Source organism: Paramormyrops kingsleyae, chromosome 1 (genome assembly GCF_048594095.1).
Source record: "Paramormyrops kingsleyae isolate MSU_618 chromosome 1, PKINGS_0.4, whole genome shotgun sequence".
Lineage (NCBI taxonomy): Eukaryota > Metazoa > Chordata > Actinopteri > Osteoglossiformes > Mormyridae > Paramormyrops > Paramormyrops kingsleyae.
Window position 1 is genome coordinate 30,175,855 of NC_132797.1, and position 25,300 is coordinate 30,201,154.

General features: G+C 47.0%; 1 protein-coding gene across 8 annotated transcripts in view; it reads right to left on the reverse strand.

Annotated features, from left to right (window-relative positions):
- Window positions 1-25,300, reverse strand: part of znf521 (zinc finger protein 521) — a 122,866-nt gene that overhangs the window by 50,237 nt on the left and 47,329 nt on the right. For 6 of the 8 annotated variants that reach the window (XM_072713466.1, XM_072713464.1, XM_072713441.1 and 3 more), the window contains 2 exons: window positions 16,087-19,460; window positions 15,812-15,896 (listed from right to left, as the gene is read on the reverse strand). In XM_072713466.1, coding sequence (XP_072569567.1) covers window positions 15,812-15,896; window positions 16,087-19,020 — 3,019 coding nt within the window. In that variant the 5' untranslated portion in view covers window positions 19,021-19,460. Of the gene's footprint in view, window positions 1-14,451; window positions 14,616-15,811; window positions 15,897-16,086; window positions 19,461-21,578; window positions 21,760-25,300 lie in introns of those variants that run through there. The other 2 variants (XM_072713453.1, XM_023826762.2) reach the window with 2 other exon arrangements.

Genomic DNA, 25,300 nt, shown 5'->3' on the forward strand with positions numbered 1-25,300 from the left:
TCCAGCTTTGCTGACTTACGGAAACGAAACAAGCTTCAGCCATGTACGAAAAAAATTAAAAAAACAGCGGTATTACATGTCGTGGTATGCCATCCACGCAGGCTGCAGGCTTCAGTGTGCTTGGCCTTCATAAGTGCGCACACTCCCACGTTGCCGCTCGTCGACGTTAGCATGTGCCGTCCTCTCCCGATGGCTGACAGTAACGTGACAGGTGAGTTTTAACTCCCGTTGGCACAGTCAGATGTCTTTGACTGCACATACGTCACACGTCTGACCCCTGGAGTGAACTTCAGCGATGCCAGTACTGCATCCGGTTCTGGTCCTAGTTCCACACCTTGCTCATGTTACGAAAGGTGTCATCCATTATCCTCCAAAGCGGAGTCCTCAAAAGAAAGTAACATATTGGAATTTGGACTGTTGAAGTCTGCCATACTGCACCGTTTGATTAAATTTAACCACATGAAGCTCTTCCAAGTCCTAATGAAGCGACAGTTAGCAACTGAAAGGAGAGTGAAGCCAGCAAACACACACTTCCACCATCTCTTCCCTACCTCCCGCACTCCGCTTCTCCAAATCACAGTTTCTGCATATTGCCCATAAACAACCTGTGACATCCAGCCCCATGTGCAACGGCCAGCTGCACCCTAACCGACCACTGGTCAGTAGCGAAATAAATATTCAAGCTATAAGGCCACACGTGGCTTCTGATGAACTGCACAAGTTATTGTTCCACTTATCAGTCTACCTGCCCTGTTTCCTACTCTCGTTCCACTCTTCCTCCTCTGGTGGGATTAGACTGGTAATCAGTGACCTGAGATCTACACTTCATCTGGCAAAGTGTGAGTAGCAGCCTTTGTCAGCTCTGAAATCAGGACCCCCCCCCCCATGTTGAGCCATATAAAATGTAGGCCTTCTGAGAAACTAAAATCTATCCCTCCAAAACTTAATAGAAGAAACGGCTAAAAGAATGAATTGAATTATACCCCGATGCCTCAAAATAATAAGGAATACTGGTAATAAATATAAATGAGGCAAGGCCCAATTATAAAGCAATGCACTTCTGTTACTGTTTGAATACAATGCTCAGATTGCAGAGATTATAAAACACAACAATGGATTTCTCATGTTGAGTGAAGAGGTAAATCAATGCCAGATAATTTATCGTCTGGGACATCAGTCTAACCTGGAAGTTTGCTTGTTTGTTCAGAACCACAATACACACTACAAAGCTCTAGTTTCACGAGGAGTCCAGAGACAGAGCTTCTGCTGGTTTCTGTCCCACCAACCTCACCTGTATCCTTACCAGTAAACTGTTCACTAACAGCGTCACCTGTATGCTCATGCATAGACTGTTCACTAACAACCTCACCTGCATCCTCACTGATATACTGTTCACTAATAGCCTCACCTGTGTCCTTACCCATACGCTGTTCACTAACAGCCTCACCTGTATCCTTACCCATACATTGTTTAATATCAGCCTCACCTGTACCCTCACCTGTACACTGTTCTCTAACAGCCTCACCTGTATCCTCATTCATGCACTGTTCACTAACAGCCTCACCTGTACATTGTTCTCTAACAGCCTCACCTGTATCCTCATTCATGCACTGTTCACTAACAGCCTCACCTGTACATTGTTCTCTAACAGCCTCACCTGTATCCTCATTCATGCACTGTTCACTAACAGCCTCGCCTGTACATTGTTCTCTAACAGCCTCACCTGTATCCTCATTCATGCACTGTTCACTAACAGCCTCGCCTGTACATTGCTCTCTAACAGCCTCACCTGTATCCTCATTCATGCACTGTTCACTAACAGCCTCGCCTGTACATTGCTCTCTAACAGCTTCATCTGTATCCTCATTCATGCACTGTTCACTAACAGCCTCACCTGTACATTGTTCTCTAACAGCCTCACCTGTATCCTCATTCATGCACTGTTCACTAACAGCCTCACATGTTCCCACTCCACATCATTTATAGAGTCAGTACACTATGCATGTTATCTACAATTGCTAATGATCTTTTGGAAAAATTGTGATACTCCATCTTACGCAGGAGAATCACTTCTTCACTCTCCTCATCTCCATATTAATAATTAACAAATAGTATTATTTTGCTTTAATTGCAGAAATTTGTCGACACTGGAAAACATTTCAGAATGGGCCCTTGCTGGGAGACTTCCCAGGTTATAGTTATTGTCGGAGTTTGCCTCATCCACAGTCGTTCTGTTAAGACAAAACCATTTTATTTTGTATTTCCACATTTCTGTGCAACTTCCAATGGCAGCAGCCAGCATTCAGTGTGCTGGAGAAAATCGTTTCAATGCATAATTATCTGGGAAGACCCTGCCACTGGAACACTCATTTCTGAGTCACACGTTTGGATTAAAAAGCCACTTGGAGGATTTATATTTATGCCAATACAGTATAAAAATAATTGCTTAGGAAAGTGGGTCGATTTTAATTATCATTAGGAACCCTTTTTCTAATATCATTTGTCTTTTTTTAATGCAATCAGAATATTTAAAGCTACTGCCCTTGAAGAAAATACACAAATAAAAATAATTAGGGGTGGGTGACAATGAAGACAGGGATCCCTTCACACACTATTCAGTGCATACAACTGGCTGTGGGGAGACACACAAAGATACACGTGTGGCACACAGACTCACACGCTGACAGCTACGACACATGCAGAAACACGGGGGACCGTGTGGATACCATACCCCCCTGCCTCACACACTCCAGGAGGAGGGGGCTTCGCTCTGCTGTGGCCAGGCCAGACACAGCTGCGCCTGGCTCGGACAGACGGCAACCATTTAAAAAGTTCCCAGTGCGGAGGTGGGGGAGCGGCAGGGCCGACCCACAGCTCTCCTGGGGGGGTGGCGGGGGGGTGCCAAAATAGCAGGACCACCCTCCCTCCCTCAAAGCAAAGACCCAGAGCTGGCACAGCCCCCGCCCCACGCATGATACACAGCTTAGGACTGTAATGAGCTTCTGGGTCACAAACGCTGAGCACATTAATAGTTCCTGACGATCATCATTACGGTACCAGCACCTTCTACGAAGTAGGAAGCCCGGGGGTGGGAGGAAGGGCCAGGAACTGTACTCATTAAAGCAAAACAAAAAGTGCAATTAATAATGCAGCCTTTCTGGGACTCTTACTGCAGTTTAACTCAAAAACGACTCCTTGATATAATGACTGCCTGGTCTATCATAACTCAGAAATGGCTTACATATTGCATACCATTAATTACACCTATAAGTGTGATAAATCGAGATGTAGAGAACATTCTAATAGTGCATCAACCGTAGGCATTTAAACTAAAAGCAAAGTGCTGTTATAAAGTTGCCACCAGGATTGGGTCACCTATACCACATCATATCTTCTTTCTCACTCTTGTGTGATTTTCACAGCATTATTCAGGCTACTGATGGGCAGCCCCCACGTCTCCCTGGTGAAAGGGGACATGAGGCAGCTCTTATTTAACTGGTCTTATTTTATTTAGCAATTATGAAAATGAACAATTCCTAAATAGAAACTGTAGCTCAAGGTTTAAATTTCAAATTGCAAATGTGTTGTGTGTAACCAAGAAATTCATGAAAAAAATGAAAAAAATTGAGAAATGTCCCTATGAGCCTGACCAAGATAAGCAGCTAGAAGATGGATGGATGGATAGATTAGAAATGTTGGATGGTTTAGAAAAAAATGTCAGTGAATTTAGGGTCCAGAGTTTGACCTTTTTGAAATTAAAATTCTCAATTTGGCTTCATTAGAGCTATTGTGAATTGTGATCATTTCATTTAATTTCCCAAAAAGAAATAAATGCTCTTCATATCTTCCCATAATGAACTAGACTGAAGTGCAATGAAATGTGCCTGTCCGTAATATACAGTGGATATTATCTCATATGCTTGGTCCGCAAACTACCTGATGTGGTTTATATCCAGAGTCCGGATGTAAAACTGACTCTGCCACAGATCACTGCCTCCTCCCATCTGGTCCATGTAACGAAACCACTGCAAATCTGATCGCAATTTGTAGCTGCGTGCAAGAATTGGACACGGTAGCTTGACATCTCTGTTAAAGTCCTCCCGTGATAGAGGATTCAGCGCATTGCGAACATCGCCACAACTTACTGACTGGCAGCAGAATTCAAAAAGGCAACCGTGTCACGCTACACGAGCCACAGGGGCAAGAGCAGCTCCAAACAGCGGCATTCTGAAACAAGAAAGATGGCTCAATCTGGGAAAAAAACAAAAACAAAAAGAAGTGAGAGAAAAGGAGGAAAAAGGAAAGACCACATGTGCAAGCGTGGATCTGTTTTAGGTTTCCACACCACCAGCCCCCCGTCCCCCCCCTCCCAGAAAAGAGGGACGTGTTGTGCCTCGAAGCATGGGGCGGGACCCCGCAGGACGGGAAGGGGGCTGGACATGCGCCCAGAGCACCTGTAACCTATTACGGCTTTAGAACATTCCATGGGGTTCCGCAGCTCAGACCAGAGGGCATCATAAAGGTCTTACGGAGAAGGCCGTTAATGAAGAGTTGACTCAGATTGGAGAGAAGGCAAGGTGAAAAGGCAAATAAGGACCACGGACGGCAGGGATCCTGAGAGAAACCACGTTCGGAAGCAGAGGAAGCTAACTATGCGCATGGACACTCACATGATCAGAATGCTGAGCATCAGCCTCAAAGAAAAAATGTGCGAGTCAGATGTATCGGCCTTGTGGTAATTAAAGTGTAAAATTCATATTCGATTCATATAGATTTTTCCAGCTTTGAAACAGAACGGCAGAGTTACCATTGTTTGTAAAAAGGAGCTCAATCATCCAAATGTGAAATACACACACACACACACACACACACACACACACAAACACAGCTGCACCTCACTGGTAATACGTCCTTCACAGTGGCATCACATGTGCAGTAATTGGCTTGGGAGTGTGTGTGGGGGGGGGGGGGTTGTAGAGAGGGGAGGGTGGGCTGCCGACCTGTGGGACCTTCTCAAGGCCTCATTTCAGCTGCCACTCTGCCAGAAACCCTCACCAGACGGGTGCGGCACACACATGCCCGCAAGTGTGCACACACACACACACACGGCCGCCAATCCCGATCCGTATCAATCACATCACTCATGCCAGGTTAAGAGGAACAAAAAAACCTCTGGAGACCACCCTCTGATTTAGGGAACGGGGGCCCTGGCTCTCTCACAAGTTTGAGCGTTGCGGCTGAGGCGAGACAGCACGGCTAAATGGAGCTGCGGCAGAAGCCGTGTGGAGCTCGCACGGCGCCTCTCGCTCTACCAGGGGTGTCATTTCCGCCGTAGACCTGCAGCGAGTGGCAGATCTGCGACAAAGAGACGGAGTAATAAGATCCTGTCGCAGACGCTGGCGCAAAGGCGAATACGAATACATCACGCACAGGGAGCCTAAATGCAAGAAAGACATCGCTTTGTGAAAACGGCGCGGGAACTACAGCACGAATCCGGCAATTTCCACCTAATAAAGAGGGAGACGGATGATATTCCTCCATCCCGCTGCAGGCCAGGCACGACGTTTCCTTCCACTCATAAAGTGAACGCAAGCCGAATATCGCTACGCTGGGGCACAGCGAATTAGAGCTCTGTCCTAAAGTACTGATTTTAAGAAAACAGGGTTGAGCATTAATGTCGATCTCAGCAGCCGTCACGAGTGTAAACACCAATAGACTCGCACGTGACTGGCCACGTTTCGAGGCGCTGCCGTGCCTGCACAGGCAGCACCCGCGCTCCGACGCCTCACCCCGACTCACCCGCCGCTGACAGATGGTCCCACCCCTCCGCCACGGAGCTACACAAAGCCACTTGTTTTATTTTGCTGTTGACCTTGCCTCGGCCAGCGCATACACCTGGCACACTGCCCGCCACACGGGACGATAATGAAGTCTAGCGCCACTCAAATTATGATCACTGCTTTGATGTCAGGGTTTTTGAAGGCGCGCTTTCTCGCTCGTGTCCATCGCGCCCACGCAGCGGTTTGATGAGTTTTTTTTTCCATCGTGCTACATGTCTCCTTCAAGTAGCAAACGGGAAACCTCAGAAATGCCAAATTGCATACTAATATTTATTGTAATTAATCACCTTGGAGTCTCTCTCTGGAACTAAAAGCATTTTTTAACCTGCGGCGGACGATGTTTAGCCTGTGGTCTGAAACTTTGATATCATTTGTGATGTAAACGTTTTGTCTGTGATTTTAAAAAAAGCATTTTAAAGTTTTCCCTAATGAATGCATACAATACATTCACTGTCACTAAATTCTTTCTTTTTCCTGTTTGTCGTCCACATGCCCTGCTTTGCTTGTGCAGTCCCAACAGACGAAAGGTGTCAGAGCAACCAGTGGTATTTTTGAAAGCAGACACCTGTGATGGGTTTGGGGCAGCTGCTGGGGTCGTCCCCCTGATGGAGGAATCAGGCCGGGAATGAGATCTGGGGTCTCCACCAAGCACACGCTCGTGATTGGTCCTAGCACACTTCAACAGGAAACCTGCTTACTGCAGAGATATAGTTATTCGATCATATCGATCGGCATTTCAAAATTTCATCGATGTGTGGACACATCATGTCAGAATGTGCAGTCATGCTCTGATGTATTAGTATTTGCCCCTCCTCCCCCCGCCATCCCGTCGCACACATAAGCAGCCCGTGGTCATTACCCGCTTTGATATGTTGGGTGTCGTGGTAAGACAGACGGCGAGCACTGACGCAGGCAGCGTCGGCTGCCGCTTTGACCTTTTTAAGTCAGATCGCTCTGTTTGCTCCGCTTCCCCTGTGTTTGAGCGCTTAGCAACCCGTAGAGCAGCGCCAGAAGAGGCTGGGCACGCTCTGTTGACTCGGATCAGGAGCTCGGTGCCTTGATGATGCTGGTCGCAGTGAATAAAGCCGGCCGCCAGCCCCGGTCGCTCCACGATAGGCGATTTGCCTCAACGTACGTCAGACAATTCCTCTCTGGAAGAAGGCTATCAAAAGACCTTGGAATAACAAAAAGCTTATCAGTACCAACTAAAAACTGCTCTATGGTGTCGTTTACTGCATGGCAGCCAAATTGCAGGTCCATCCTACTGCATTATGATCAGGTGGAGTATTTTGCTGAATACTGAAATAAATGCAATCAGCTGTGTCTATCTCACAATTGCGGCAGCCACACATGCACTATGGATGCAAATATGTTAAGCGGCAGATACAAAACAAGACCTGTCTTCCAAAGAAGACTATATATTGAAACCATTATTGGATTGCCAGCAAATGACACAGTTTATCATGTCTGTCTCGAGTTGGTGCACTTTGCGCTCCAATTTGCCACGCTAACTAATTCAGAGCCAACTCTTACTGGGAAGTTTTCTCACAGCTAATTGCCGAGGAAGGATTTGGGATTTGTAAGTCGCGGATGTGTGATACAGCAGCCCGATGTGAAGAATGTGGTGCGACGTGTGTAGTGAGAAGATCACATATTTCCTACAAGGGGTCACAAAATGAACAGATATGCTACCACACAATCAGACAAATCAACACGTATACAGACATGGGGGACCATCGATCGACTCATGAGGCCCAACCCGAACTAAAGACTGAGGTGTGATACAGAGACTGTGTAATATGCCCAAAGGCTACACAAATGTCTGTTACTCGTGTCCTGCAATTCCCAGTGGCATAACTCTTTTCAAAAAAAATTTTTTTGAAAGTTACAAAATACTTGTGATTTTACAATGCTTGCTCACATGATGGAAAACACATATATAGCATAAAGGGACAACACAGCATGTTAAATGCCATGCTCCAAATATTCATATCTCAACATACATGGTAATTCGAGGGGGTAATGAGCATAGAGCTGTGCATAATTGCATATTATCAAAAGCATACTTGACTGGTCAGGACACAACTAAGTGTTAATGAATGATGAAATATATTAAAGCCGCAACTGAAAGGGACACGAGCCAAAAGTTGACTACAGTACAAGTTCAGTTATTTTGTACTGCTATATCATATACTGCCATTAGTAGAAAATACTATTACTACTGCAACAAATACCACCAGTATTACAAATAATATTATAATAAATACTAGCATCTATAAAAAAAAACTATGACAAATATCACCAGTATTACAAAGAATACTATAAGTAAGAAATACTACCACTGCTATAATTGCTACCGCACCAAACACCATCACTGGTGCAAAATACTATCAGTGTTGTAACTAATACCACTAGTACAAATATTACAATTATTATCAGGATTAGGTTTGTGATAGGGAGCTATCTTACAAAAAAATTAAAGTGTGGAATGTCTGTGTTTTTGTATCGCACACACCAAAACTAATAAGAAATATATGCTCCCACCGCGTTAAATATCAAAGAAATGAATGTGCGGAGTTCTTCATTAAGTAAAAACGTACACACCGTTCTTTCTCCCCTACACACGTACAGCAGCTTCACCTCCCCAATCCACAGAAACGAATCAAGAAGCACCATTAACAGGAATGAAATTGGGGGGGGGGCCATTGGGCAGATACCGAGGGGAATTTTCCTCTCACCTTTTTTCATTTGAATTTTTTTTACACTGCACAAGTAGACAAACATCTCAATGGCCCTTCATTAGCAATCAAATCGAGTTATGTTTTCAGTGCGTGGCTCTTCCCCTCCTTCCGTGGGGACCAGCTTTCGAGAGCGGGAGGCTCGGAGCAGCGAGCGGGATCATCAGCCCCTGGCGTCCCTGGGCACGGCCGAGGAAGGCTCCGCAGCCAGCGCTTAAGAGGAGTGCATTTAATTGACTGATAGACGAGCCCCTTCTTTGTTTGGCGTGGGATGGTGAAGTAATGGCTGCTTGAGAAGCGTGCCGTCCGCCAGGGGGGCCCTCCCGGGACCCACAGCGAGAGAATATGTGTCAGGAATAAATAAATAATCTAATTATTAAGCCACTTCCTGTCACGTTAACTCCAATTTGTCGGCTTTGGAAGAGAACAAAACAAGGCATTTTTCCTCATTACGTCTCTCCTTTTATACCACGGGTAATGGCCAGCAGATTAGAGTTTTGCCCGATCTATGTGTGTGTGTGTGTGTGTGTGTCTGTGTGTTTGTCACAAAAAAGCAAAGCTGTGGCCAGCAGTAGAGGAATTAAAAAACGGGGGAGATGAAGCCGGAGGAGGGACGAGGCTTCACGCTTGTCTCCCTTCCAGCTCCGTAACGGCCCACACTGCTGCCTCCAACAGAGCCACCAGCTGTACACCAAATGTGTGTCTGTCCAACGGCGGCCTAGCAGGCCACGGGCCCCGCACAGCGAGGCGCGGGGTATCTCGCGGTCTTGGCAGGTAGGCCGCGCTGTCACCGGCCCAACTTGTAGAGGTGACACTGGACGCCTTCCGTGAACCCCCCCCCCCCCAAAATTTTTAGCTTTGGTGAGGATAAAGTGGAAAACACATTGGATTTCTCTCATTAGGAAACACGTGAAAACTGTGCCGGGCAGCAGGGGGCGCAGTGGTTAAGGACATAAACCTGGAACTGGAAGGTTGCTGGTTCAAGTAGCAGGATAGTGATCTTTTACCCTTGAGCTGAATCACTCTACTTGTAAATTAAATCCAGCTGCACAATCAACTTGTTTTGGATAAATTTTAAAGACCAAATGTCAGAAAAAATATACAGTTCTAAGCTGAGCCCCCCCCCCACCAAAAACCTCTAAGCCTACCACTTTGTGTAAAGCCCCTACCCCCACCACATCTCCAATTGTTTTTAAACCCCCCCCCCCCCCCCCAAAGAAAAATGAAGATGTATAAATGCCCACTGAGATGGTTGGCACTGTGGGAGACAGAAAGCTGCTGAAGCTAGAGTAAATGCCTGTGGAGATCCGGGGGTCAGAGTGCACCAGGGTTCATGGGAGGGCATCTTCTAAAGACGCCCTACTGGCTGTGCCGATTGGATGAAAGACCTTCAGACTCAGACCTTCTAAACTTCACCACGATAAAGGCTTGCCAGTGGGAAACGCTGGCTTTATGTCATACATTTCCTTTTTTTAAGCTAGACAGAATTCAACCTCACTGACCTTCTGCTCTGCTAGCATCCTGGCTTCCTCTCTATTTACCTGCGTGGTACCTTTCCTCTTCGGCAGAATAAAACCCGACTTAATCAACATTGGACTCATTAGAAACCACTGCAACAAACATCTCCCGCATCCGGCAATGAGTTCATGTAAAGCAGAACGGTACTAATTTGTAATGTTCATTCCTCTGGAAGTAATACTCAGCTTTCTCTCGCTTTGGAGGTGACGTTGGCAGGTTTCACTCCAGTGTTGGTAAAGTGATATAATTAGTAACTTATAACCTTTCCAAAGTTTGATTTTTACTTATAATGATGATTGATTTCCAGGTGGGTATTTTGCTTTGTCCCTCTGAAACCGCAGCAGAAGATGATTTTTCTTCAGATTCAAAATGTTGGTTTTTTTCTGCATAAAAACAAGGACAAAAACTCTTCTTGCATGTCCTTGATTTAACAGAAAAGGTACTTGGTTGTTATTTTCCAATTCTCAGCAAGTCAAAATAAACCATCTTTACACTATTGAAAGAGGAAAAACGGATGCACTTATTACCCCCCGACTAATCCTACCCGTGCTAATTTATTCTACCCACAGTGTAAGAAAACACCTCCCTGCCTTATGCTGGAAGAAGCATTCACCTTAACTTGCCGGTTTCATTTTAAAGAAACCGGAACAACTACCGGCAGTGAAAACCCTTTAACAGCAAAGTAAAATCCGACACCCACAGCTTCCAGTCACCGCGTGCCAGGAAGCTCATAACAAAGGGTGACCAGCTGTCTTTGAGCCCCGCTATTAAATTGCTCCTTGGTTAGTAGCTGTATCTCTGCTTTTTTTCATAAGAGTATCATACTAAGTCCCCATACAGAGCCACCAGCTGTACAGCAAATGTGCGCTATTCCGACAGCACCCCAGCAAGCCACAGCCTCCATCTTGAGACATGCGAGGATCCTCGGAGGGTTGGCAGGCTGTCTGCCATCCCCGACTACACCGGCGACCGCTCGCGTCCCCCCCCAAAGCTATCTGATTATCACATTCATCGTTTAACACCTACATGGTGTGGCGATATCTATGTTTTTTTTGCCGGCCCCCATTTGTTTGTTTCTTTGATCTCCGGTTCGGGTTTATCCGAGTACCGCAGCGGCGCATTAAATGCGCTGGCAGGCATGCGGGACGACGCACGTTCCCAACACTGCATGCGTGCTTTGGGGGGGCAAGATCAAACCGATGTCAAGCGGACGTGGCGTTTGTTGTTTGGACTGAGTCATCTGAGCATAAATAGAATTATCAGTGTGAATCGATACCCAAGCAGAAGCCGGGCATCAGTGAAAACAACACCCGTAAGAGTGGCCCGCTCGCTCCATTACCTGCGCTAATATCGTGACAGCTGAGGAGCGATGACCTGGCCTGCCTCTCCCCACTCTCCTGTACAGATGGCCATTAAGGCAGAAAGTGCCCCTTTTAATGAAGAAAGTATTTAGAGCTTTTCCAAATGAGGACAGTTTTATCCAAATTGATTTTGCAGTAATTAGAGTTCAGGCCAAAATTTAACCCGTTTTTGCCGGCTAACGTAGCAATTCTCAGCTTTTTTTTCATTCATTTACTCTGCACTCCCCCCATCCCCACTATGTGAATAGACAAACATCACAATCTGACCATTTTGAATGCCAATATGGTTGCTTTTCTATATCCCCTTGACAAATAAATCACAGAATGCCCTGAATTTCAATAAACCGACACATTGCTGATTACACTTTACATCCATACATCTCCCGTCCTCCTTTCTCTGTTCTACAACTTCTTCAGCAGTTCTGAGGAGTAAAACATACATTAACCTATTTAATTTCTACACCTTTAATGGAACAACAAATACCAATGCTGACAAAACTTTAGGCCAAGCAATGTAGGCTTACTCATAATCCCAGACCACTTCCTAGGCCTAAAGGTATAAAACCATATGTTGGGAATATATATTTTTCTCTGCGACCAATGCACTGTAAAGTAGCGTTTAAATGCTGCCAGTGCTTAAGCAGTGTGGCAGGCTCCACTGCTCCTCCGTTCTATGTCCAGGTGTTTCTGTAATCATGTTAATTCTCTCCTTTGTGCCCCTGTTCAGTCACTGTAAAGCAGACTGCTGCTTCAACCGATATTTGATTTTGGAGCACAGAGGGTCATTATGGAGGCTGTAAGTGTCGTTGGCTTTAAAAAAATGGGTTAAAAACATTTGAGAGACTGCTATTCTGGCATGAGTTTTATTACATTGCTGAGTTGTAGCTGAATTGCTTTATATACTGTTTGATACATTTGTAGCTCAGCTAAGCCCAGTATGTCTCCAACACAGCATATTAACAGCCAGTGGGATTTAGTGCTTTTATCATCTTTATAAAACCTCAATACAGGTGTGTTCTGGACCAAATCAATAGTTATCAACATGATCCTTAATATTTATTTATATTCACATGTTGCAATAAATTGTACCTGCAGCTCCTCAAAAATCAGAATACTATTTTCGGGAAAAACATGTTGTAGTATATATATATATATATATAAATATATAATACTACTTATTATATATATATATATATATATATATATAATACTACTTGTTAGAAATATAAGAAACTCAGTTTTATATTAGAACATAAAATAAAATACAAAGTGGCTAAATCAATTAAGGTGATCTTTTACTGGACTGCTACTACACATTATTTGGTTTTGTACTGTTGATGAAATAGTCAAGTTGCTTGCAACATGAGTGTAAGGCTGGCTGACTTTCATACTCAAACGGAAGTCTGAGAACATTCTGAACTTTAATTTTTAAATCCGTGCTTCCAAACCAAAAAAATAATTTGATATGAATATTAAATGAATATTATTATGCCAAATTCGTTCTCCTGTTCTGTACAGGTATCGGTCTGAAGCATTCCTAGATTTCAATTACATTTTTTGGTAATCACGATCATCAGTTACTTCCCAGGCAAACCGTGAATATTTTTAAATATTATTTATTTATATTATTTTCCCCAATATGATGGCTGACTACCGATCAGCATTCCTTAATTATCTTCTTTGCTCTGATGGATGGTCCTGTCTCCACAGAGCTGGCAGTGCAAGCCGCTAAACAAATCCCACAAGGTGCAAGTGTTTTTCAAACTGCCGATAACAACTGTCTCATGGAAAGAAAAAAAAAGTTGATGCTTGCGGAGATGGAGCAGCGTGTGCGACTGGGCTCCATTCTGGAGACCTATCGGTAGCAATTAGACATGATTAAGGCGTCGGCAGGCCCTGCGTATGTTACCCACGATTCCCCGATGGCAGCCACATGCCGATCCGTGACTCCAGCTCATGGACGGTGGTCAAAAACACCGCAGAAGCGGCGCTCAAACAAAAGCGCTCGGCCCGGCGGAACCGAGCGGTAGTAGCATATCGCGGCAACGGGGGAAGGCGCTGCGCTGCGCTGCAGAAGCTCGGTGACACGCAATGAGTGTCACATCATCGCTGTCCCGATGGCTGCAGCGTCCCGCTGTGTCAGACACCCTCGGTTCACCGACTAAAAGGCCGTTTATACATTGTCGTTGTTTTTTTTATTTGTTTTCTGGAACGTGTGCTCTCTAGGTTCTAATCCCCAGATGGGGATCAGTATCAAAAAGACTGGTAATTCCGACTTGATTAGAAAGGAAATTGCCAGTGGGATTAGTGGTGCGCTCCCTGCCAGAGAGGGGATGGGTGCTGAGAGCGGCGGCGGCGCAGACACGCCCAGCGGGGGCATGGAGGCGCTGCCAAAGCGGTGGGGAATTCGCGGATCAAGCGCGCACACACGCGCATTGACACGCACGTGAGAGATATAAAGACTCACACAACATCCGTACGAGCGGGAAAATAAATGGCTATTAGGAAAAAGCAACGCAGCCATGACAGACTTGCGCCGTGAGTTAAAATTCACCTACATCCTTTAGCCCTAGCCCCTGAAGTAAAGCATTTTGTTATGGATCAATGAACACCTAAACAATAAAGAAGACTCACCATAATTAAAAACTTCCAAACGGGGAAGGAAAGGAAGATCGGGTAAACAAACAGAATAAGTGGATAAACGAAAGAAACAAGAAGAAATGCCAATTTAAACAAACCAGCAAGTAAAAAAAAACTTCCATTAAAGACTAATCTACATTTCATTTGTGAATTTCTTTGTCCGGGGACGCCTAAAGCATTGTCATACAAACAAGCTGCAATATGATTGATTGTGTAGACATATTTTTATTTCTAGCTAATTTGATTATTATTATTATTATTATTATTATTTAGTAGTAGTATATAATAATAATAATAATAATGATGAGAGAAATCAGAGCAATACAGAACAGTTAATTTTAATAACTCCTTTTAATAAAGGTCCTAAGGCTCACAGAGTAGAAATAAATGAACATGTCATTATTTCTTGGTCCGTACTGTGAAAATTTCCCCCATCTGTGATGTTTTGTAATGTCTTAGAAAAAGTCCTTTGAATAATCTTAGAGGAAGTAGAGGATTCCAGGAGATGGTTGTACATTCTGTCAAAACCATAGGGAGAAATGTTACAGTCTAACAGTCAAAACTGAAGCCCTGACACATTAAAGGTGGGTCACATGACTGGTAAATGAAAACATGTTTGCCTCTGTATTCAAGCTCAGCTCGTACTTAAAGCTATCCAGTCAGTACATTCCTCTGTTGAACACTGGCATTTACAGATAAGCATCACCACGGGATTATTTACTGAGAGTAAACAAATAGAACTGGACTGCAGAGGGGGTCTATGACAAATAGCTGGGCATATAATTTTCCATAATCATGCATTAAAGCTACCTGAATAAAATGATAAAAAGAAACAGAAAATATTAATTCAAATCCATTCACAATGCTTTTAAGCAACTACTGTTGAACTGAACCCAGGTTCACCATAAGCTACACACTCATCCCTTTAAGGTCACTGCATGGTCACCTTGAGGTTTACAGCCATCACATTCATGACAGACCATTCTCTTTTGCATCTATAAACTTCAAGCTACACAAGAAAGTAACTGATCTGTATATGTGTCCCCATTGCAACATAACACATTTCCCACATTTGGAAGAACAGTGCAGAAACCTAGGAAATCACCTAAAATTCTACTCATGTTAGAACGTCATCATTCAATAAATACTTTGAATCACAGCCATACCATGGATCTAGGCATTAATATTTATCCAATTAAGCCCATTTTAGTGAAGTTCTTCAGACCCCATAGTATAAAAGCAGCAGCATCTTTCATTCTATCAAAAGTTTTTGTTCTTTAGCCACTCCCCCTCCCCACTGTCTGAAAGAGATGAGATATGAAGGAGGACAATAATTTGATCAGGCACAGCAGGGTTAGCTGTGACAAGACCTCAGAGATGGTCATCACCTGCTGGTTCCACCACTACGTTCATTCCTGGAACACTAAATAAGGCATTTTCTCATCCAAATAACAATTTCATTAAGACATTACAAGCTGAGCTCCTGGAAAACGGAAGCCAGCTGCCCCAGCAGCCTTCAAAGTTGTTTGGGATACCTGTCCTGGCCTGACATGTACAGTAAGGCTATGTATACAACCTATTAACTAGCCTGAATCACAGACAGCTGATGTTCTCTCATCCTAGCCTAGGTTTACTCATTGTAGGGGAACAGGATGAAAAGGATGAGAGAAACATTTCTCTCGACACGATATAAATAAACACAGCTAGGTCTTACCCAACATATGGTTTGCAACATGGACCTGAATGTCCCACTCGCTGTAGAAGACCATCTGACACTTAATGCACTGGTACGTCTTCTTCTGCATGGAAAAAAAGTCGAATAAGAAATCACAGCATCCAGTGCCTTACATGCAAGAAACAGAGCCTGCATATATCTTGTGTATCACACTGATAAAAAGGAAGCCTAGATGGTTGAACTTAAATAGTAAACAATCAGTGATGTAACCATGCTGATATTGGTTATACTTCTGGGCTGGGGAGGGGAATTACCTCTTCAGTCTGTAAAGGACTCACTCTTGGCATGGGCGAGACTTGTGGTGTTCGTAGCTGACTGCTGTTGGTGTCCCCCACACTGTCACGGTGGACGGAAAGGATGTGGTTCTGTAGCTCCACCTCGGACTCAAACTTGACGTTGCAGCTGGAACACCGTGTCTTGGAGGAGGCCACCTTCACCTTTCCATCACTGGGGCTAAGCGTCTCCCCAGGAGTAGGTGGCATGGCTGCCGCTTGCTGCTTCCCGCCATTCACCGCAGGGCTAGAGCTCTTACTGGCTGCACCACTGACGCATGAGGCACAGAGCCCATAAGGTAGTCCATTGATATCTAGCTTGACCAGGTCCTGCTTGCAGCGGAACTCCTTCAAGCACGAGGCGCACTTGTAGAATTTTTGGGTGGGGTGATTGATGCGGCCTATGGGGTGGTTGCTCGACATGGTACCCGTCTTCTGCATGTGGAAGGTGCCGTGGATCTTGAGCTCCAGGGTGGACGTCACTGTCTGCATGCAGACCACACAACGGAAGCCTGTCAGGGAGTTCCTCAGGTCCGGGTGCATCTGGCAGTGCTCCAGAAAGTCCTCCTCGCTCTGCAGGGGCATCTTACATATCCGGCAGCTCCCTGTGTCCAGGCTCTTGCTGTGGGTGACCTTGTGCTCAGTGAGGGTGAGGAGGGATGGGAAGCGCTCTCCGCAGATGGGACACATGTAGTGCTTCACGGGCCCAAGGTGGGTCTGCATGTGTTCCCGCAGTCCAGCTTCTGAGAAGAAGGTCCGAGAGCAGACATTGCACTTGTAATTTCCCTTGATCATCTCGGCCTTCCTCTTGACCAAGGCACTCTCACCTGGCCGGATGTTGTGGTCACGCAGCTGGTGGTTGGTCAGCAGGGAGTCCATGGTGTAAGCAGCACCGCAGATGTCGCAGCCATACATGGGTTCAGAGGTATCCACATCTTCTTCACTGCCATCGTGGCTGTTATGGGACTCATGGCTGTTGGCTAGGAGGCCTTGCAGTTCCGTGTCATTCTTGGGGGCTGGTTCAGGCCCAGTGGAGGCACCATTGGAACCGCAGTTCTGCGGCTTAGCCTCAAATACGCAGTGCTTCTCCCGCAGGTGCTTCTCCAGCAGGATGATGGCATGGAAGGCCTTGCTGCAGAACCGACAGTTGTACTTCTTGCTATGTGTGGTAATGTGACACTGTAGCTCTACCTCGGTGCCGAAGGCTTCCCCGCAGAAGATGCACTTGTGCACCGTGCCCTGGTTCTCCAGGTGGTTGTGTTTGACATGCAGCTGCAGGTCTGACTCATGGCGGAAGTCCCAGTTGCAGGATGTGCAGCGGTACACTTTCTTCTCGTTGCTATGCTTGACAGCCAGGTGTAGCTGGATGGAGACCTTAGAGTCGAAGACCTCCTGGCAGAGAGTGCAGCGGAAGAACACAAAGGTGTGCATGTCAAGTAGGTGTTTCTGTAGGTCATCGACCGAGGTGAACTGCTTGTCACAGCTCTCACAGATGTAGTATGTGGAGGTGATCATGAAGTGGATGGTGACGTGCTTCAGCAGGGACTCCTGGTTTGGGAACTCCTTGTTGCACTGTGGACAAGTTAGCTTGGGGAGGACACTCTCCAGGTGTGTTTTCAGGTGAGTCTGAAACAAATCCAAATTAGAGTACTTGGCACCGCACTGATTGCAGATAAATTCTCCGGTGGAACGTGAGGAGGACCCGCTTTGTCCAACTTTTACAGCTGTTTGCTCCATGGACATGGGGGAAGAGGGGCTCAGCGTGCGATTCACCTTCTTCCCGTTGTTGACATAATTAAGTGCAAGGGGTATATTTTTGTGGTTCTCTTTGATGTGCTTGTTCAGCTTCAATATGCTGTTGAAAATGGGGGAGTTTGTGCAGTATGAGCAGGAATACACCTCCACAATGGGGTCCTTGGGGGTCCCAGCCAGGGGTGAGTCAAAATGCGTGCTGCCGCTGTCACAGTGCGTCTGACGGATGTGCTCCTCCAGGGTGGTCTCGGTGAGGAACCCCATGAAGCACTGGGGACAGAAAAAAGCGTTGCTCTCTTTGGCGAGTGGACTGGGAAAGCCATGCGAGCAACGGATGTGCTCCTGCAAGGCATTGAGGTCACTTAGCACCTCGGGGCAAAAGTTGCACTGCAAGACCCCGGCAGACACACCACCCAGCAATGCATTCTGGTCCTGGTTGTCATGCACCTGCTTGAGGTGCTCATTTAGGTTGTAGAGAGATGGCAGCACCTCAAAGCAGTACTGGCATGTGTGAGCCTGTTCGGGTTTGTCTAGGTGCATAGTCTTGAGGTGGATCTGTAAGACGGCCAGACTGGAAAACACTTGCTTGTTGCAGTAAATGCAACTGTATGAGACTTTTGCCTGCTTGGAGGACAGGCTGGTGCCATCGGCTGCATGCTGGGCTGCTCTCTTCCTTCCGCGGGTTTTTGGCAATGGTGGCGCCACGTCCACCATAGTTGAGCTGTCGACAGAGAGGTTTGAGTCCGGAGTGGTGCTGGAGACGGAGGTGTAGCCCACTGTCACCAGGGAAGGACTGTTGCTATGGTTACTGGATTCTGGCTGCTGGTGGATATCCATGTGGCTGTAGAGCTCTTCCACTGCGTGGAAATGCTCGGAGCAGATGGCACAAGTGTGGCCCTTCTTGTCTCGGTTGTGCACCTGGTCGATGTGGCTCAGTAGAGAGCCCTCTTCAGTGAACGGCTCGTGACAGTAGATGCACTGCAGGGCACCACTCTCCTGGGGTGGGGAGCACTCTGGGTGGCACTCGGCAATGTGCCTCTGCAGGTCCTCGGGCACGTCGAAGCCTTCCTCACACTGACTACATTTCTGGGTCTCCCTCAGCTTCCAGTCGTCAGCCCCGGACAGGCCCTGGCCACTGTCCTTGGTCCGCTCATGGACTTGCATGTGGCCGTGCAAAGAGCTGGAGGAGAGGAACCCGCGCCGGCAGACCGCACACTTGTATGGCTTGTTGGAGGTGTGTGTTTTCAGGTGGATCTTGAGGTGGTCACTGCGGGAGAAGGCAGCGTCACACTCACTGCAGTGGTACTTCTTGTCGCCCGTGTGCAGCTTGACGTGCCGGTCGCGGCTGCGCTTGTGCTTGAAAAGGCGGCTGCAGAAGGTGCACTTGAAGGGCAGTTTGTCGCCGTGACTCTGTTCGTGGTGCTTCAGAAAGCTCAAGCGGCTGAAGGACTTGTCACAGAACTGGCAGGGGTATGGCAGCCCTGGGCCCCCTTCCTCTTCCCCGAAGTCATACCCATCCCCATGAACAGGGGACGTCTGGTCTTTGCTGGACGGCGAGGATGCGGGCCAGGAGCCCGAAGGGTCGTCCTCGATATCGACTCCGTCTGCAAAGGTGGAAAGAAGACATTTGTTTTCTAGGGGAAAAGAAACAGGCGACGGTCAGTTTAATTATATGTGTGTGTGTGTGGGGGGGGGGGGGGGGGGGTCAGCTGGTTAAAATCACATCAACATATTCACAGCCGTAATGCAGTGTAGAGAAAAACCCATTTTTTTGTTCCCGGTTATGTAGGCTATGTGGCTCCCAAGGAGCCGTTTTAAAAAGTTGAATTTGAATATCTAATTTACAGAATAATTCGCCATAAATGCTTCTGCTGCAATTAGCCTTGTATGTGGTCACGTAATGACTTAGCCCACTGAGATTCAAAATGCAATCTTTCTGACATTTCTACCTACATGGTATGGGGTGCTTTAAGATGGATGCCCCGCATGAGGTAAATTAGTTCATTTTTATTATTTTCTGGAACTATTGTAATTATGGCTGCGGATTCCAGTCATTTCAGGAAGAAAATACACATAACCCCGCATATTTCTGATGCATATTTAAACTATTAACCCTAGTGCTGTCGGTTCCGAAGATGTCTACCAGCAATGAAAGATTCAACATGCAGCCGTGGAACTGTGTCTTTACTCACACAAAGGAATACGTTTTACCATGCAAATGAAGGCATTTAATCAAAGGTTTATTTTAAAGCGTTTTTTTTTTTGGGCAGATCAAAGTGTGGCCATAACATTAGCAATGGCATAGAACATGGAGGACACAGGGCACCTGTCTCTGGCCCAAAAGCTTGTTTAGCTGAAGCACACAGACTTGGCCACGGGCTACGGAGGGCCCGGCTCCCCCCAGACAGCCCCAGCCGAGGGGCTGCTGTAGGGGCATAGGCCTGGGGATACAGATCAGCCAAGACTTGGAAGGGAGAGCAAACTGTGTAGCATGAAGACCAAGGACAAAGCGGGCATGCCAAATGAGCCTGGGACTCCATCCTCAGAGCCTGTGCGAGTTTAACTGCAAACAAATCAGGGAGATGGGAGAGGCAGCCTGCCTGCTTCTTCTGGTGATGGTTGGGAGGGTGGGAGAGCAGCATTCTAACATACCGTGTCAAAATTTAAATTTAACACGGTATTAAAAGTGTGACGAAAATCACAATTTCCAGCCCTGCTGAGGTTGAGGTATAGTGAAAATGATTTCATATTAAGACCACGATGCTGTTCAGCCATTCATTTAGAATGACCAAGAGAGGTGTTCAAGCTCAAACATTCCTCTGCAGAAAAACATGTCTCGGGCTGCCAGATCGAGCCACTTGTGATTCACGATCGCCCTTCCAAATCCCCGAAAGCCGCCGGGCACGCTGGTGGGATTTTCGGAACCTTCTAGTTCTCTTCCTGTTCAAACAGCGATTGGCCGACGGAAACGTGGGAGAGACGGCCTGATGACAGACGGGGCTAGTTGAGTGCTGCTGGCTTCCTGTGCTTTAAGATGCAGTTTTTCAACACGAGCCGGGGGCCATTTCGGGTTAAGCCGTGTTCACAAAGCGCCCTTTCAATACCCGCCTGCACTGTGCAGTTTGCAGTAGGTGCTCCAGGAACTCTGACCATGGGTCATTCGTGGCTTGTAACTTTTCCAGTAATTTTACAGGCCCCAAACAGGACTTTGGGACTCATGCCTCTCTTTGTTGTTTGGTTTCACTAAGGGGAAAGAGGAAGTTATAGTCTCGTATTAATGAGGTCTACACAGATCTGCTGACTCAGAGCTCTACTTTGTAGTGGGTCTGGAGCCCCTTCACGGCAAGCGATCCCTTCTGCTGATGGAGTTTACCAGCCTGTAAGCGTGACTTCTGGAGGTTGAGGCACTTATAAACCGGCACACTCTAGCTTCAGATCATCGGCCTCTTGGTTTATGTGATGGGTACACTGGGTGAGTTACTGAAGCACCGTGCCAAGCACCGTGAAGCACTCTGCACAAGTTCAGGGGTCACGCAGCACTTCTTCCTGCTGGAACAGTTAAGCACCCTAAACTTCCTTGCCCACATAGAAAGGCTCTGACAGAGTCCTCACAGACAAAGCAAATTACGTGAGCTGGAAACAGGGGAAAACAAGGGGAAGAGGAAAACATTTATTACAGAGAACAAATCCTCTCCAGTGCCACAGTGCCATCAGAAGCTTACCTGAAAGGCCACTGACACCAGCTCCCATAAGCAGGGTGCCTGTGTACAATCACACGGGGCTCCCTGTGACTGTACTTGCTGGAGTACAGAACTGACTGTAAGCAGGGAGCTGTGAAATACCAGCAGCATGCCGCTCAGGTAGAGTGCTTCCCTCGGCCCGCTTATCAGGCAGCAGCTTATCCTAAGGAAACAGATGAGAACATGCTCCTTCCAATGCACCTCTGAAATGTTCAAAAACACCCCCCCCCCAAACAGGCATACCAGATGGCCACCAACCGCTGGCCCGCTGCCCATATCGGTGAGCAATCATCTCCAACTGGCCGGCCCGGGTGGCTCCTTTCTATTTTTTGTAACCAGGGCCAGAGTGACCCGACCAGTACTGTGCTACCATACAAGGGAGTGGCATGGGCTCTCCACAGCAGGGCGCTCGTCCCTGGGCTGAATGTGGGGGAGGGACTGGAAGTCAGATCCTTCCATTTCTAGGGGGGGTGCAGAGATAGAAAGCTTAGAGGAAAGCAGGGGTTCAATGAAGGGGAATGCCGTCTCTTAGATCAGTAGTGTGTGTTGCCCCCTCCCCCAAGCAGAGAGGGTACTGAAAGAAGCCCTGGAACCCGGAAACCTGTTTGTTGGCTTTCCAGGATTGACCAGCACCTCAGCTGAAGAATGGCTGATAGAGGGATTGTGCCAGGCACATAGCACTGCTGGGTCTCCAGGGGGCATCTCGCCTGTACCCCGGCAGGTCACAGTGAATGTACCCAGCTCTTATCCATGTGCATGGATTCCTGCCTCCCACTGCGGAGTGGGTTGCTGTTGTGGTAGGTCACGTGACGGATGGATGGACACGCTTGGGCAGACTGAATGAGCAGATTCGTAATAGGCGACTTGAGGTGATATCCCTCAGAACCCTGGGCAGGATCCGGGAGCCCCTCAGCGGCAGGCCACTCCACCATTTCCAAAAGACGCACTGGAACAAGTGTGTGAACACCAGCGGGTGAGACTGGAGGGAGGGAGGCAGGGGAGGGGGCCCTGGGGAGCGGCTGGAAAGAGGAGTAGCCGCGCCTTGTGCTCGCGCAGACAGGAATGCCTGTGATTCAGCAGCCTGAGTAAATAAAAGGGGGTCCTTATTTCCTAATTTTGCTGGCTGGCCGCACAGAGGCGGCCTCTGAGCTGCTGCCAGAGGGGATGCGAAGCCGAGAGTTACACCCTGCAGCTCAAGGGCTGTCTTTGTTAGCCTGCCAGCCTTTCCTGAGCATCTCCTGGCCAACAGCCTGTCACATCCTGGGAGGAAGACCTCCATCTTAGGACCTGACATTCCCCCCCCCCCCCCATTTTTTTTGTTTTTAATGTCTGCTGCACAGAACAAAACAACACATTCCCTCTGTTCGTGTAGGCTGAAGGACAGCTGGAAACCCGTTTGTAGCACTTAACATCTGTTTAGTCATATTTATGGGCAGAAGAGCTTGCCAACGAAAATCTGATACATTCGGGCTGAAATGAAGAGGTCTCTTTTAGGGATTGAATATTCCTGCTGGTGTCATCTGGGGGGAAAAGCTCTCTCTGAAAACCTGGTGAGGCGTAATACAGATTCTCAGTGTTACCGTCTTAGACAAACATATTCCATTCTTTATGGGACTGAAAATGCAGTTCAGAAACAGTGGAACAGTGACAGAAGGCAGCAGACACAGAATATATCTGGTTGCAAAAAGTGACCAACTTCTTGGCTGCCATCGCTGGCCATCCAAATAACCCCCCCCCCACCACCCAACTTTGGTCATATATCTGCCCGGGTGCTCCTGCCAAACGCACTCACCCATCTTCACCCCACCCCTACCATGTGTTGCAAAATACTTCCACCCCCTCAAGCAGGACTTCTGTCCAGACATACACACACATGTTTGTATTCATATCTTTGTGGGGACCGTACATTCATTTTTATGGCCAAAACCCTAATCCCAACAATGACAACCTTAACCATAAGTAATTAAACAAAATACAGTACTTATGGTATCTTTAGTTTTTTATTGCAGTTACAGATTTTTTTATAAAACTGAGTTTTCCCTTGAGGGCACCGAAAAAGTGGTTCCCCCACGTCAAAATAAGAGGTTTTTATCACATTGTGGGGACACCTGATCCCTACAATGTAATATATACATGACCGACACACACGCACACATCCACACACAGTCAGAGTGTCAGTTTCAGCCCCCAGCCCCTTCAGGCAGGATTCCCCGTCAGGCCACACTTCAGACACGTCATTCTCTTCTCCCAGACAGAGCTCCCAATTTAACTTTTAGCACCCATTGTGTAACACTTATTCATACAAAACATGGGACATCTGGGTCTTGTAAACAAAAAACATGGCTGTGCTGTCCCGCTGTATGGCTTCAAGGCAGAGCTGAGTAATCTACTGGATACATTGCAATGCTGTGGTGCTTTTTTGGTGCCTTTTTGGATGCCATTATTAATTGAAGTAGAGTCACCCAGGAATTGTTATGGACACTTAATGAACAAGACAAACAATGCCCCCCCAATGCAGGTGCCCGCACTTAATTGCCTGGCATAATATGTGCTTTGGGTTTGAGAGCGTGACGGGTCTTTTAGGGTCACATACTGGGCCTGACATCTGCGGCTTCCTTTCATGTCCTGGCTGCTGGGAGAGGGGGGGGGGGCAAACACGTATGCACACACACGTGCAGAGGGAGAGAGAGGGGGCCAGACAGAAAGGCCTGTACATATGTTTTTCCACACAGAGGTACGGGCCAAGCAGGTGAAGGAAGAACATACACACATACATTCATATCTCAGAGCCAACATGGCTCGTATCAGCACAGGGTAATTTACTGAGGAATAAATAAAATTATACATACAGGAACAGGGTCTCGAGATAAAGCTTCTCGTTTTCAGGAGTATTATGACTTTGAACTTGGCAAGTGAGCCTTTTTCATCACTAGCTGTGATTTGCAAATGAGGCCACAAGCTTCCTGGGTACCGACTCAGCAGCCACTGCACTGTGCTTTTTCCACAAACAGGATTGCAACAGTGAAAAGTCCGTATTAGGTCAGGGGGAGCCCCTTCCAGGCACTCTATGCAGAAGTGGACTGGCGGTCAAGAAGTTCGGGAACTTTCTTGGTGGGCCAGCCTTGTGAGGGCTGGTTTTTCTTCTCCAACTCAGGTATTATATAACTTATATGCCAGGGCTGCCGAACCCATCAGTCAATGTTGGCATGTCTCCAAGTCAATCTTAGTAGATGATTAATGGATAATGCATTATAGCGTTGATGGTCCTCCAGTTGATCTAGTTGACCCTTCCCCCCCTCGGTTGGCGACGAAATGCACCAGGGAGGATTCCTCCCCCCTCAGTCGATGGCAAAATACACCAAGGGGGACCACTCCCCTCTCGGTCTGTAGCTAAATATACCAAAGGGGGTCCCAAGGGGAGTCGGTGGCAAATTCCCATGTTACTTTTTGTTGCCAGTCTGCCCCTGCTCCCATGCAACAGGATGGCTGCCCCTTTGATCTGATGGTCGGGTGGAAGTGTAGCAAGCGCACCATCCTCCTCTCTTCTCCCACATCACATGCAGTTGATGTCACCAATAAACGCAACAGCACAAGTAGCAAGGCAAGGGTCTGCAGCTATAACTGAACAACAACTGGTATATTCAACTAAAATGCTGTTCTTCTCTTTACGAGGAGGCATGTTCCCAGAAACAGATGACAATGGA